The sequence below is a fragment of the Sceloporus occidentalis genome, unplaced genomic scaffold (genome assembly GCF_023333645.1).
Source record: "Sceloporus occidentalis isolate IW3139 unplaced genomic scaffold, rSceOcc1.0.p SCAF_79, whole genome shotgun sequence".
NCBI lineage: Eukaryota > Metazoa > Chordata > Lepidosauria > Squamata > Phrynosomatidae > Sceloporus > Sceloporus occidentalis.
Genome location: NW_028317059.1, coordinates 2,771,254 through 2,784,157, shown reverse-complemented (window position 1 = coordinate 2,784,157; position 12,904 = coordinate 2,771,254). Strand labels below are relative to the sequence as shown.

Sequence of the window (12,904 nt, the reverse complement as noted above, 5' to 3'; positions counted from 1 at the left end):
CTTATTAAATAATCTCATTCCGAATTTATTTCGGAACCAACAGGCCTTTTAAATCAAGTTATCTTTAGTGTGACATTAAACCTCGTTCATGTTGGGATTTTCTCTCTTCAAATTTCCAGCAGCAGAAATCACTGTTTTAACGGCCCTCATTCCAAAGTCATAGTGATCCTTAAAGGATAAAAAGAAATAAGTAAAAGCTCAAGAATTACTAAGATAAAATTATCTAGAAGAAGACAGAACACAAAAAGACCACTAAAAAAAAAGTAGAACAATTTAAGGTGATACAATGTGAACATTGAATGAAAAAGAGATTGGCTAGAGCTGGAGAAAAATAAAAAGCCAAGAACAGGGTGAAGAAAAAAAGAATACTTGGTAAAGATATACAAAATATTATACTGTATATTATATTGAAGATAAATGAGTTGGGAGTGACTTAGGTATAATGCTGAAAAAGAGAGTAGCCAGTCTAAAAGTATGACTTTGATAAAGGAATGAGTTAGATGGACCTATAAATACCAACCTGGGAGCTAAGTTGTTCAGATGACAGTTTAAAGGTTGTGGTAATTTTCTTTGCGAGAATCTTGGCATTATTAAATCCAAAGGAATAGAGAGAAATCTCGGCAATCATAGCGTAATCAGGTACCATCATGGCAACTGGACGGAAAAGAGCCTGAAAAAATGTATAAAAGACCATGCCAATGACTATTAGGTAGCCCTATTTCTATAGTACATGAAACAAAAAAATTACAAACAATTTAATACCTTCAGGTTATCGGGTAATTCTGTACGGCCGGCATACCCAGGATTCATTGTAATAAACACAGCACAGGTAAAGACCAGGGGGATCTCCACTCCTTCAAACATGAAGCGATCCACCTGAGGAGAAAGCCAAGGAATAACACAATTAGGAAGAGAGAAAGGAAAGAAAAAAGTGAAGCAATCCACACAGGGATACTCACTCTCTGCTGCTGTGCCTTCTGAATTGTAGCGATCTGCTGGGCCACCACAGACAGCACTTCGATGTCAATGCGATTAAATTCATCGAAGCAAGCCCAAGCTCCAGAACTGTGCAAAACACACACAAAGGGATAGTTCAGATTAGGCACTAAGTAACACAAGCCAAATCTACATGCCAAATCTACATGCCAATTCTCTCACCTGGCTAATCCTTTGAAAAACTTGCCCATGGCCATAAAATCCAGCTGATCAGAGCAGTTGAACACAACTGTTTGGATTGCAAGAGCCTTGCCCAGATCCTTTGTGGTCTCGGTCTTTCCTGTCCCAGCTGGTCCAGCAGGGGCACCTCCAAATTTCAGATGAAGCGCCCCTGTTAGGGTCAGATAACACCTAAAAAAAGGTAAGCACGTGGTATGTTATGTTCTGTGGCATCTGATGGATTTACCCAACAATCGCTTCTTGACCATCCACAGATTTATTACCTGTCTGTCAGTGGTGTTATAACCAAACGGCCCGAGTTGCCAAGGTACTCATATCCATAAAGAAACTCTGCGTTTACAGCTCTCACATACAGATCTTCCCTGGTCCAGTAATACCTGCAAATCGGTCATGTTGAATCACAAATTAGAAATAAAACACAACTGAACAACTTTTACCACCAACAATTCCCAAACAGGCAGTTAAATGGAATATGACCACTCTGTAGACCACCTAGTATGTAGCTCTTGGTGTTTAAGGTCAATTTTTGTTTCTTAAGTCTGTGTTTTCGGATTGTGCTTTTCTGAGAAACAATATTTGCTTGTAGGTTATAACATATGTATCTACCGCATTACTACATTAATTCTGAGCTTCATTTAATGTGTTCCAAAGCATAAAAGGCTGTGATTGATAAACGTAGGCTGAAATGTTGAGAACAACTTGGTCTATGCATCTCAGGATGTAAGAAATGAAGACATCGTGAATCCTTGGAGAAGTACCGTACAGATACAAGGATCTCATAAATTTCACAGATCACTAGAAAACATTTCAGAAGGTTTTTTTTAGTGTTTTAGACTTTTTTTGCCTATTCTGCTGATTTCCTCCACAAATTATTGTTTTTTTTAAGGGGGTAGCTTTCAGGCAAATAAAATCTACATTTAAATAAAAAATAGGTCTATTCTAGTTGTTACATACCATATCAATCACAGCTTTAATTATAGAAAACAATCTGTTTTTTTGGGGGGCACACCGAGGAAGATGAACTCTACTGGCTGGCCCAGGATACATGACACAAATAGTTACGTCTTCTATCAAACCTGAGTTGGGAGATCCATTCAAAGTCATTGACGCTGTTCACATTTTCCTCTATGAGACGAGCTGCAACATCTTTGGCATGGACTTCGATCACAATAAGGGCAGATAAGATTGAACGTTGCATGCGAGACAACTTTCCACGTACAAGAACTACAAGGTCACTAAGCTGAAAGATGAAAGTATATTCTGAAGGTGAATGGAAATAATAATCATCATCATAAAGAGAAAACAATGTCTAACTAAGAAATAGGATATAATCCCCGAAAGTCTGCCTCCAGGCAGGATAAAAGGTGCAGGAGTAGTCACCTTGGAAGGGATCTGTCTATAGTCAATGTACAATAAGGACAATTGTAATCAGAAAAGTGTATTTAATGTGATGCTCAGTGTTCATAAATAGTCCTATTTAATGTGCTATGGATTTGTTGCCAAGTTCTGAATAATGATAAAAAGCTCACTGACCTGAGCCTCAAGTTGTGGAAAGAGTCGCGTGGACAGGTCTCCAGCCTCTAGTGCCTCCGACACTTCTTTGGTCCAGTAGGCTTGGCATCCTGCAATAGTCACTTGTCCAGGCCAATGAAGCACCCATTCTGTACGAGGCATCTGAACATGAAGTAGCATTGTAGGGCATGATTAGTGTTAAAACAATACAGTGGACGCTCAGTTTAAAGTGAAAAGCCTACTAGATGAGGCCATGGAAATGTACATAATGCTCAAAACATAGAGCAGGCAGTATCTTTAGCAGAAGTAAATCTCTGTACTGAATTGACTCTGTTTTAAAGGTACATTAGAATATTTTTCCACAGCATGCCTCATCTAAAGTGTAAACTTTAAAAAGTTTTTTTTTTAATATTTACCTGTAAAGTTGGGAGTCATGCTGATAGATCCGCAGCCAAAAAGAACATGAGCACAATGGCCCTCAACATAAAAGAGAGCTACCAATAGATCTCTGTACTACTTAAAATACTATGTGCAGTGGTCTGTGTTGTCAGTTTATCCTCCCCTTAACATGAGCCCACTGTATAAGCCCCTATCTCACCCACTCCCAATCAGTAAAGAGGTCACAAAATGCCACAGGTTAGAAAAAGGGCATTAGGCAAGTCTAGGCCAACAGAGAGGTGAGCATTCTCTCGCTTTAACCTCTGGACATCTTCTCACCTCTGGGTACGCTTTGATGGAGCGCTCTATGTATTCACGCACACTGCCCTTCATAACCTTCTCCACAACCAGCAACCAATCCTCAACGTTACCGGTGGGATAAATAGGAGTAGATAGTTGGACTTCCTCTCCTTCTGCCGAGTACATGTGAGTGATCTGTAGATCTGGCTGAAACATTAACTGGAAAGGAAAACACAACGGAGACAGTGAGGAGAACTCTTGTATGCTCCATGCTCACTAAACGTGAAATGTAGGGACACAATATACAGAGCAACACTTTTTCATTAAACCAGGTAAAGAATATCATTATGCACTTATTGCATGGAAATTATGTTTTCTCACCTGAAGATGGCTAGTAAACGCTTAAACAATAAAAACAAAGGAAATTAGTAAGCCTTTTGTTTTGTTTTTCTCTCTCAATACTTTTAACACATACAAAAAGCATAACCTTGTCGATGCTATGGAAACATAAAACAATAAATAATAATATGAATATTATAATAATAATAGTAATAATAAATACATGTTCAACCTATCTTTGCTATCTCTGTATCACATGACTACTGGCTAAAATTAAAAGGTAGTAGTGAAAACCCAATGAAGGAAATGCATGATAAAAGTACTGATTATAGGCAAGATCTCACCATTCAATAATACAACTATTTCATTCGGTAGTTCTTACGATGTACTCAGTACCATTGTATATTCAAATTACTTAGTCTGCTTGTGAATAAAGTAGAATCTCACCCGCGCAATGTTCTCAAAACACTTCCGCAGGTGTGGTTGGACAGCGGTGGGGTCCTTCGTTTGGGACAATATCTCCAAAAGTTCATCATCCGAAAGAAAGTAAAACCTGAAAGTGTAAAAATACCAAGAGGCAGGTTCATAGCTTCATGCATAGTGAATGAAATAGATTTTTGAATGACTTTATATTTTATATTCATTTACATTGGAAACGTTACCTAGGAAAAGCACCTCTCTTAGTCTCAAGGTATTCGCTGAGTCCTTTTTGCACCAGTTCAAGCAACTTGTTGCATTCACGCAGATTTTCTAGGAGGCGAGGATCTGGACACATCGAAATAACCTACCAAGACATGTACTGTCACTACAGGAAGAACGCTCATCAAAACGAGAAAACGTCAGCACGTGAATGCTGTCACATTCAGCATCACACTACACCTACAGCCCCCGAATAGTACTATCCATGAGTCCACTACTACCTAACCCTCAGATGAGTCCAACGTTAAAGACGTAATGATTACAAACATAGAGTGTAATGAAAAGTACGAACAACTTGATCCCTCTATGCTGCTCATTTTGACCCCCCCCCACCCATACATGTATGTAGCCAGCAGATAGTAAAAGGTATTCTGTTCTTTCTTTGCACCTGCTTATTCTCCTCTGCATTTTTCATGATTTTCCTCCAGGTCCTCTCCATTGTCTGGTAACGCTTGCTCTCCACAGGCAGCTGTCTGTTTATATCTTCTGAGCTAAAGATTGGTTCCAGATAGAGCCAGGAACGCTGACAGGTCAGCCATTCTTCCAGTACGTCCTATTATTAATAACACCATCATTGGTAGTACCAAGAGCCTGGATACTTCCCACCAATGTCACCTAATGTGCCAGACACATAATAATAATACGCAATGTAACAAGTACCTGTGTTAATCGAAGTTTGCCTTCCCAGGTGCTAATACGTTCCTCAAAGGGCTTTTTGAAAGGAGAGAAGGACATGCTCTGCGTCATAACAATATGGTCATCCAGCAACTGAGAAGCTTCTTCTGGGCTCTTCAGTATAAAGGTCCCTGTTTCTTTGTACGGCAATATATTAAAGATCACCGACACCCATTCATTCTCCATTTTGTCGAGAGCCTACAAGGTTAACAAATACGCATTTGCTTCAATTAGTCTGTTTCACGAACAATTAAAACAAACTAAATGTATGTCACACTCAAACCTATAGTGATCTTCTGTACCTGCTCAATGGAATATTCTTTCCCAGCTATTTCTGCCACCTTTGCAATGCTCTCTATGTGATCCTGTAGCTTCATTTCCAGGCACCGGGTGAAAGTTAGGTTGGCTTTGGGCTTAACGGTAATATGTATTTGTTCAGACAGGATCTCCCAGTGACGATTCCTCATGCCGGGATTACGCAGGCCTTGGATCAGCGGAATGTAAGGCTTGAATTCTTCAATACGACCCTTGATATCTTGAGCCACTTCTTGGCAAGCTAAGGAGAACAAGTGTTTAAAAGTGGCAATGTAGGGACATTGATTTAGACAAAGCTCCATATATATACCACGTAAATTACCTGGAATATCCTTAAAGTATTTGACACACTTGTGCATGGTTTTGTGGGACTCCATCACATTCTTCTCCAGCTGCTCTGCATCTATGGTAGTGAGAGGATCATTCATCCAGCTCTCATACCAGCGTATCCAGTCTGAAACAGTGGTCCATAGTTCCCGGAAAGGCTGGAATTCTTTTACCAGCCTCACAAGCTTGTCGTACTGCCCGAAACACAATATTATTGAATAATAATCTTAGAAATAACAGATTTGCAATGATTCCTTTTGAGATAGAGCAAATAATTCTGTTTACAATGGCGCTTCAGGTTTGGGACACATATTGGACTTACATTAGTAACAGGGAGTCCAAAGAGCCTTTCTCTGTTGTTATAAAGTTGAGCCATATTCTGAGACTCCGTCAGCTGTTTGTGGACCCTCCTCACTTCATTGGCTATCTCATGAGCTCTACTAATATCAGTATGAGTGGAAAATCCAGCCACCACCATCTATGAGGAAGAGTAATGAAGAAAATGGAACTTAGAGTCAAAGCTACAGAAGCTTCAATCAAGATCTATCTATATTGAGAACGGACCTGAAGGGAGTCCAGGCGCTCCAGGAAGTGATTCTGATCCATAACCTGGATTTTGCGGAACCTCTCTTCATCTTCTAAGTGTTGTTCTCGAATGGACTCCAATAACGTTGTTATTTTGTTTGGCCAGGCAATAGCCACCCACCTGATGTGGAAAAAAGACACAACAGTAGCATTTGTGAACTTCTGGAGCTCATATTACTGAGTAATTACTGTTAATGTGTATCCGGACTCACTTTGCATTAAAGTCTTCCTGAGACAAGCTGTATAAAAATTCATCGATGACATCATAATCTGAGATAATCTTTGCCATTTGTTCCTGAAGAATGAATACAGAATAATAGGGCATGATTTACTATATCATATAGTTCTTGTATGCCAAAGTGAGCTCAATGACCACCTTCGTCTTCTGATACACCTCACTTAAAATCTTCTATTCTTCTACAACACAATTCACTCTTTTATTGTTTACATGCCTCACATGTAAAATACCTGTGAGCTTTCTCCTACCTCAAGAGATTTGAGCTGTTCAGGAACTCCCTTCATCCACTCCCTGAGCTCTGTAAGTTCCTCCACACTGTTTGGCTTGTCATACATCTTGCGACTGATGGCTCGGAACTGGTCTGAAATCTAAGGTAGAGAGCAAAAGGTAGAGATCACATATCTGTTCCGACAGCAACAGAATTGTACAAGCAATGATCCAGCACATCTTTTATCCCTCGTACTGAGCTCCACAATAAAACTTGGGCATCACCTCTTCCAGTTCCTTCCGCACATTCTTTGCCAATAACTCCAGTAGCGAATTAGACAGAGCCTTGCGTTTTCGGCACAGGTTCTGCTTCACTCCTTCAATATTGATCTGGAACGGGCCAATAATGATGGAGCTCGGGAGAGCGTTGTCCAGCCGTTCCTTTTCTAGTAGATGCTTTTCGACTGCAGCCTTGATGTCTGAAGCCGTATTGATCTTGGCTCTGAATGCTCTGAACGAAAACCAACACAGTTTGGGGAAACAAAACCCATCAAAGGACAATTCACAATACACACTAAAAAAACCATAGGCAAAAGAAATACCATAAAATAAAAATACAGTTTACAATTAAAGTAATCCAAATATCCAATGGTTTTGACAAATACCCTTATGTATCTTGCTATAACTTTGTCAGCCTGGCAGCCGTGCTGAAAATCACCGGTATTCGTCAAGTTTGAGGTGTAATTCTCAAAAACAGAGGCAATCAAACAAACTGTATCGAAATAACTCAAATGTGCAAAAAAAGTGGGTTATTCTTTAAAATCCCTAATGGTAATTGTGTTCCTGTTGTTATCTATGGCTCTAGTCGATGGCTGCCGAACTCGCTTTTTTGAAGACAAAGCTTGACTTAAGTACAGCCATAATCTTCATCGTACTGCAGGCATGATAACTCATTAACCCTCTCTGTATTCGGTTCCTTTGAGGACCAAACAAATTCTAAATTGTGTTTGACTTTTTTTCTAGATTTTTGGCATTTAGATGGCATCAGTTCTGGGATATGCCTTAGTTAGGAAGAGACTGTTGTGTATTTAGCAGCATCTCTTGGGCCCTTACTTCCTTGTTTTTAGCTGGGAGAGCTTTCAGAAACCCTGAACTACCAGAAAGAACCAGAAAGCCAGTCATTAGGTATCCGTGCAGATATACCATCAAGCTCAACCATCAGGGTTAATGAGTTATCATGCCTGCAGTACGATGAAGATTATGGCTGTACTTAAGTCAAGCTTTGTCTTCAAAAAAGCGAGTTCGGCAGCCATCGACTAGAGCCATAGATAACAACAGGAACACAATTACCATTAGGGATTTTAAAGAATAACCCACTTTTTTTGCACATTTGAGTTATTTTGATACAGTTTGTTTGATTGCCTCTGTTTTTGAGAATTACACCTCAAACTTGACGAATACCGGTGATATCAAAGATATAGAAAGTTGGTTTCTAGAAAGTTCTTTCCTTCATTTAAGCTCTTTTTGTAACATTTTGCTACAGTTCTTCAGCTCATAATTAAGACCAAGGAATGTCTTCTGGTGCGCACTCACGTCATGAAGGTTTCCACGTCGGTATTGTTAAGTTCTAGGTACTTCTCATATTGCTTTGCGTATGCCCGCAGAGGGATGAGGGCCTTCAGTATAGCTGTGCGAATGTTTTCACGTAGTTCTTCCACTGGGGGCTCATGAAGTCCAACCGATTCCAGCAAAGGCGTTCCGCTGATAAAAAGGTCTTCCAGTACAAACTAAAAAAAAATACAAACAAACATTGTAATGCCAGAAATAGTGGCTTACCCCTGACTGCGAAGTGAAGGAAAGGAGAGAAAGAAGGAAAAATAAAATATCTACAGGCAACATGGGGGTTATGTGGTCTTTAACCACAGCAGATAAAGAAATGGTCCAATGAGAAGGAACGTTCCATCAGTTGTGATGGTGATCAGATCTCTTGTTAATGATAACCGTATAATACAATGAAATAATAAACAGCAAAGGCAACAGATACAGATAAACAATTCATTAAACGTTCATGTTTATGAAATTAACAGGTAGCAAAAAGATTTTAGCCCGCAGTACTTACTTTCTCTAGCTGGGGTACGCTGTGGGTTGCTAGAATCCCCTTGTCAAACAGGGTCATAAGCATGACCTCAAAATTCTCCAGAGGGGTACTGAAGTGAGCTCCGGAGCTATCCAGCACCAACTCCAATAGAAATATGGGGTTTTTACGTGGTCTACAAATGAGAGTTATGAAAATAAGTATCCATCACTTTGAGAAATGCGCTACACAAACCTAACTTTCTGCATAGTAAGTATAGATCTTTATAAATATAATATATTAAATGTCCTAAGATATTTATAATGGCTATACATAGACTTCCATGCAATTTGTCTGCCCTGTTCATTTGTTTAACCCTTCCTCTTGCTGGCTGCAGTGAAATCAGGCTGTGTAAGGGGGAAGAGTATTTAAGTACACTTCATACACAGGCCCCATGGTGCTTACATTGAATTCAATGAAAGCAGAAGCTATATATCACATCCACACTAGTTGACTAAAATGGGAGTGCTTAGTGAGCATGTGCAAGAAGCATACTCAAGTATGCTTCCTGCTTTCTGTAGAGGGAGCAGGAGGAGGGGTTAATTGTCATTTTCTAACTCCAATTCGCCAGTTTGTGTGCAGGAAATTACAATGGAGTCCATAAAAAAATAGGCTTGGTGTGTTCCTTTAATACATCTTACAATGACCTCTGGTGTTTTAGTAAAGGAATTCTTACTTTTACTTTGGTGAATTACTGGAGTCTGGGCAAGAAAAAAACAAACTTTATTTAAGCAGGTATTCCCAACTTGTATTTTTTCATATCATATTTATCAGATAGCTTGAAAACGGCATTTTGTTGTTAAACAAGACTAAACATTATTTATATAGATTAGTACTACTACGGTACGAAAGGAGCTAAAATGTATATCTTGAGCTGCCACAAGCGTTTGTGTTCTGAAAATATATATTTCACCCCAGGCCGTGTTCTGGAAAATCTAGAGAAATACACATTGGGTTAAATAACATCTTACAATATTTTTGTTACAAAACAACACAGCTGATTGTAATAGTATTTATGAAACAGTTTATCGTAGGATTTAGTGCAATGCAGTTTAAAGCATGGCTTCTGTTTCTTACTTATATGGGCTGTTGACAAGGTCTCCTCCCCAGTCCATATCTTCTGTACAGGACAAGACACTGTAACATGAATCTAGTACGAACTGGGCAAAGCTGACAAGAGAGTCCTGGACCAGAAATCGCAGAGAGTCCTGCAGGTTGAACTTGATGAGCTCCATGAGTTGCCGCAACTTGGACATGCAGTAGACCTCCCAGTTACTCTCCCTTAGGTCATACCAGCCTTTTCCTACCTCCCGCAGACTGCCGCGCACAGCATTCTTCAATGTACTAACCCAGCTGTCCTTGAGGAATAACTGAACCTAAAATAGGGACGTTTAAGGAGTAGACATTGAACTGTGTAATTATGAAGAGGAATGCATCTAATTAATAAAAACAATATGAAGGTCATTGTGAAAAGCCTTTTTTTTTTGTTTACCTGCGAGAAGGCCTGTGACTGAGTTTGTTCAAACTCCTCCAGTCGGACACATTTTGTCAAAGTTGAATGAAACAGAGACATTGCAGAAACCTTATTGCATTCGGCCCGTACTTTGCAGACGGAGCTGATGACCTCAGGCCTTGTCAGAAGAGTTTTAAACGTGAAGGCGGCCCGGTTCTTGGCAAAACTATAGTTCGGAACATCAACTAGCCCTGTAATGAATACATTTTTTTTTGTTGGTGGTTGCTAGGACAGAAACAAGAAAAAAAAGAGACAGAGAGACAACTCAAAAGGTGCGCACCTTTCATTGGAACTTTCTCTTGTGCTGTATCTGGAAGTGTAACATAAGCAAACTTTTCGGGGTTAGAGGACACAAGCTTGTCAAAGATTAGTTTGTTCATCGCGCGTTCATACTCCAGGTTAACCTCCATTTCCAAATGTTTCATCTGATCCTGTAAGCTGGCAAAAAAAGTGTACATTCAGTAGTTTATCATCAGAAGAACCTAACGGCAGCTGGGATGTACTCAAGTTGTTTGGAATAATGGGAAAGACTCACTGTTCACCAAGCTGGGTAACTGGGATAACACTTAATTTAGGATGGTCATGAAAGATCAGAATGCTGCTGTTGCCAATAGGCCTTTTGCTAAATGCTGTAGGGCACAAAATGCCACGGAATCATGCTGATTTCACATGACAGAGCTGAAAATGGATCAAGGGATGGTGCTAACATACAAGCTAATTAAGCAGCATTTGTCTAAGGGGCCTTCACAGAGGATATGGGGGATGAGGCAAAGGTTCATTAACAAACTTGTGATCACAGTTATTTTTGAGTATAGTTATCCATGTTCTTCAGTTGTATTTAAGATGAGGCCTCTCTAAATATTTTCATTTAGGACCCATTAGAACCCAGAACCATCCCTGAAGGGTCCCTAATTTGGTGAATACTAGATATTGGGCAGAGTACATACTTATGTTTGTCTTTGTTCAGACGCGATGAGCTCAGTAAATAACTCTCCATCTTCTTCAGACTTTCTGCTGCAATCACACACCTTCCATTCCTTGGCATGCAGTCCAGATACAGGTTGTACAATAAAAGGGCTTCTGTTTTTTTACGCAATTTGCACGCAGCAACAATTCTCTGAGCGAATACACGTGGATTTTCAGCACAAAACAACAGCCTGATTCGTGGCACCCAGTATTGGTAAATTCTTAATTCTGTAGAACCTACAATACAAAGGGATGCAACTGTTTAGAATTCCAGTTACCTTTGAGGCAACACACAAACCTGTAAAGTTATGGACCCGCACAGAAAACCATACTTTCAGCAGAACATGTGATTTTCAGCAGAACCCTATCTAGGTAACAGACCACTCCAAGTTGTCTTCAATAAGAGATGTCTATTAAATTGTCCACTAAAGTATTTTCTTTAGTATCACAAAAAATATTTTTATGTATACACATGCACTGCTGCTAGGTAAATGCAAAATAGGGATCCACAAAAAAGGCAACTATTTAATTTTACAAATCCTAAAAATATCATGTGGTTGCTGAAGGAGCCTCTGAGGTCATGAAAGCTTCTGTGACTCTACATCCTTTTCATGAAATATGTTGGTCTTCTAAAAGGCATATAATCATTATATCAATATGACATCAATATTTAACAATTGAAAAGTGTTGGCTCTTCTGGACCTTGACAGCTCTAAACTTACCTGAGGACCTACTTGAGTAGACTGGGGTCCCGAGTCGGTTATCCTTAGACTTATGTACAAGATACAGCTTCTTCTCCTGGCCATAATCAAGCACTCCAACGCTGCACCATTCATACAGCAATTGTGGATTTTTTGGATCCTCTGAGATTAAAAAAAAAAAAAAAGACATAGGTCAAGGAAATCTAAACTTTTCTAAACGGATATATTTCGATTTTATTTTTATGTTAAGCCTGGCTTAATTAATATGAGCTACAAAATGACTGGATTGCTCAAGAAGCATTTGCTAGTTTGAAGAAACTGAATAGCCTACCATGCCCCAGAACATCATCTGTAGGTAGCAGAGCTTGACCTGGAACTGGTTTTTGTTCTCTTGACTCATCCTCACATCCCAGACTCATCCAATCAGCCCATGTTCGAACATCAAACTCTTCATCATCAAACACCTGGCGAGATCAAATTTGACAATTTAATCTGCATCTATTGGTCTATAGCAATGCTTGATCTGCGGTACATGCACCCAGTAAATGATATCTGACTGGGTCATATGTATTTAGATTTTTGTTTAATTTGAGAGCTTCGTTATACTCAGCAGCAAACAACTACCATAAAAAGTAATTAATAAAGTGAAAAGGCAAAAAGTTGGCTGGAGAAACTTGTGATTTCTTGTTAAGATCCTGGTGAAAATCTCTGCTCTACAAACGAAACATGGTTTGACTGAATGTAAACTTTGTAACAACTAGTTTAAGAGAATTTCAAGAGTACTTGCTTGTAGGTCACAATTATACTACTGGAGATAAAGGCAAGATAGTTCATAATAC

The 12,904-nt window shown here is 39.4% G+C and overlaps 1 protein-coding gene across 1 annotated transcript in view; it reads right to left on the bottom strand.

Moving 5' to 3' along the window:
* LOC149285423 (dynein axonemal heavy chain 1-like) overlaps positions 1-12,904 on the bottom strand; it is a 37,038-nt gene that overhangs the window by 22,830 nt on the left and 1,304 nt on the right. The window contains exons 5-32 of the mRNA XM_089495360.1: positions 12,397-12,529; positions 12,087-12,227; positions 11,342-11,601; positions 10,679-10,829; positions 10,378-10,589; positions 9,963-10,261; positions 8,871-9,021; positions 8,345-8,538; positions 7,037-7,262; positions 6,793-6,912; positions 6,519-6,601; positions 6,286-6,427; positions 6,044-6,199; positions 5,717-5,915; positions 5,382-5,635; positions 5,065-5,277; positions 4,793-4,957; positions 4,368-4,489; positions 4,153-4,258; positions 3,406-3,585; positions 2,710-2,850; positions 2,253-2,416; positions 1,440-1,553; positions 1,159-1,347; positions 960-1,065; positions 763-876; positions 521-670; positions 82-168 (exon numbers count right to left, since the gene is read on the bottom strand). Of these exons, the coding sequence (XP_089351486.1) occupies positions 82-168; positions 521-670; positions 763-876; positions 960-1,065; positions 1,159-1,347; positions 1,440-1,553; positions 2,253-2,416; positions 2,710-2,850; positions 3,406-3,585; positions 4,153-4,258; positions 4,368-4,489; positions 4,793-4,957; positions 5,065-5,277; positions 5,382-5,635; positions 5,717-5,915; positions 6,044-6,199; positions 6,286-6,427; positions 6,519-6,601; positions 6,793-6,912; positions 7,037-7,262; positions 8,345-8,538; positions 8,871-9,021; positions 9,963-10,261; positions 10,378-10,589; positions 10,679-10,829; positions 11,342-11,601; positions 12,087-12,227; positions 12,397-12,529 (4,572 nt within the window). The remainder of the gene's footprint in view (positions 1-81; positions 169-520; positions 671-762; positions 877-959; positions 1,066-1,158; positions 1,348-1,439; positions 1,554-2,252; positions 2,417-2,709; positions 2,851-3,405; positions 3,586-4,152; positions 4,259-4,367; positions 4,490-4,792; positions 4,958-5,064; positions 5,278-5,381; positions 5,636-5,716; positions 5,916-6,043; positions 6,200-6,285; positions 6,428-6,518; positions 6,602-6,792; positions 6,913-7,036; positions 7,263-8,344; positions 8,539-8,870; positions 9,022-9,962; positions 10,262-10,377; positions 10,590-10,678; positions 10,830-11,341; positions 11,602-12,086; positions 12,228-12,396; positions 12,530-12,904) is intronic.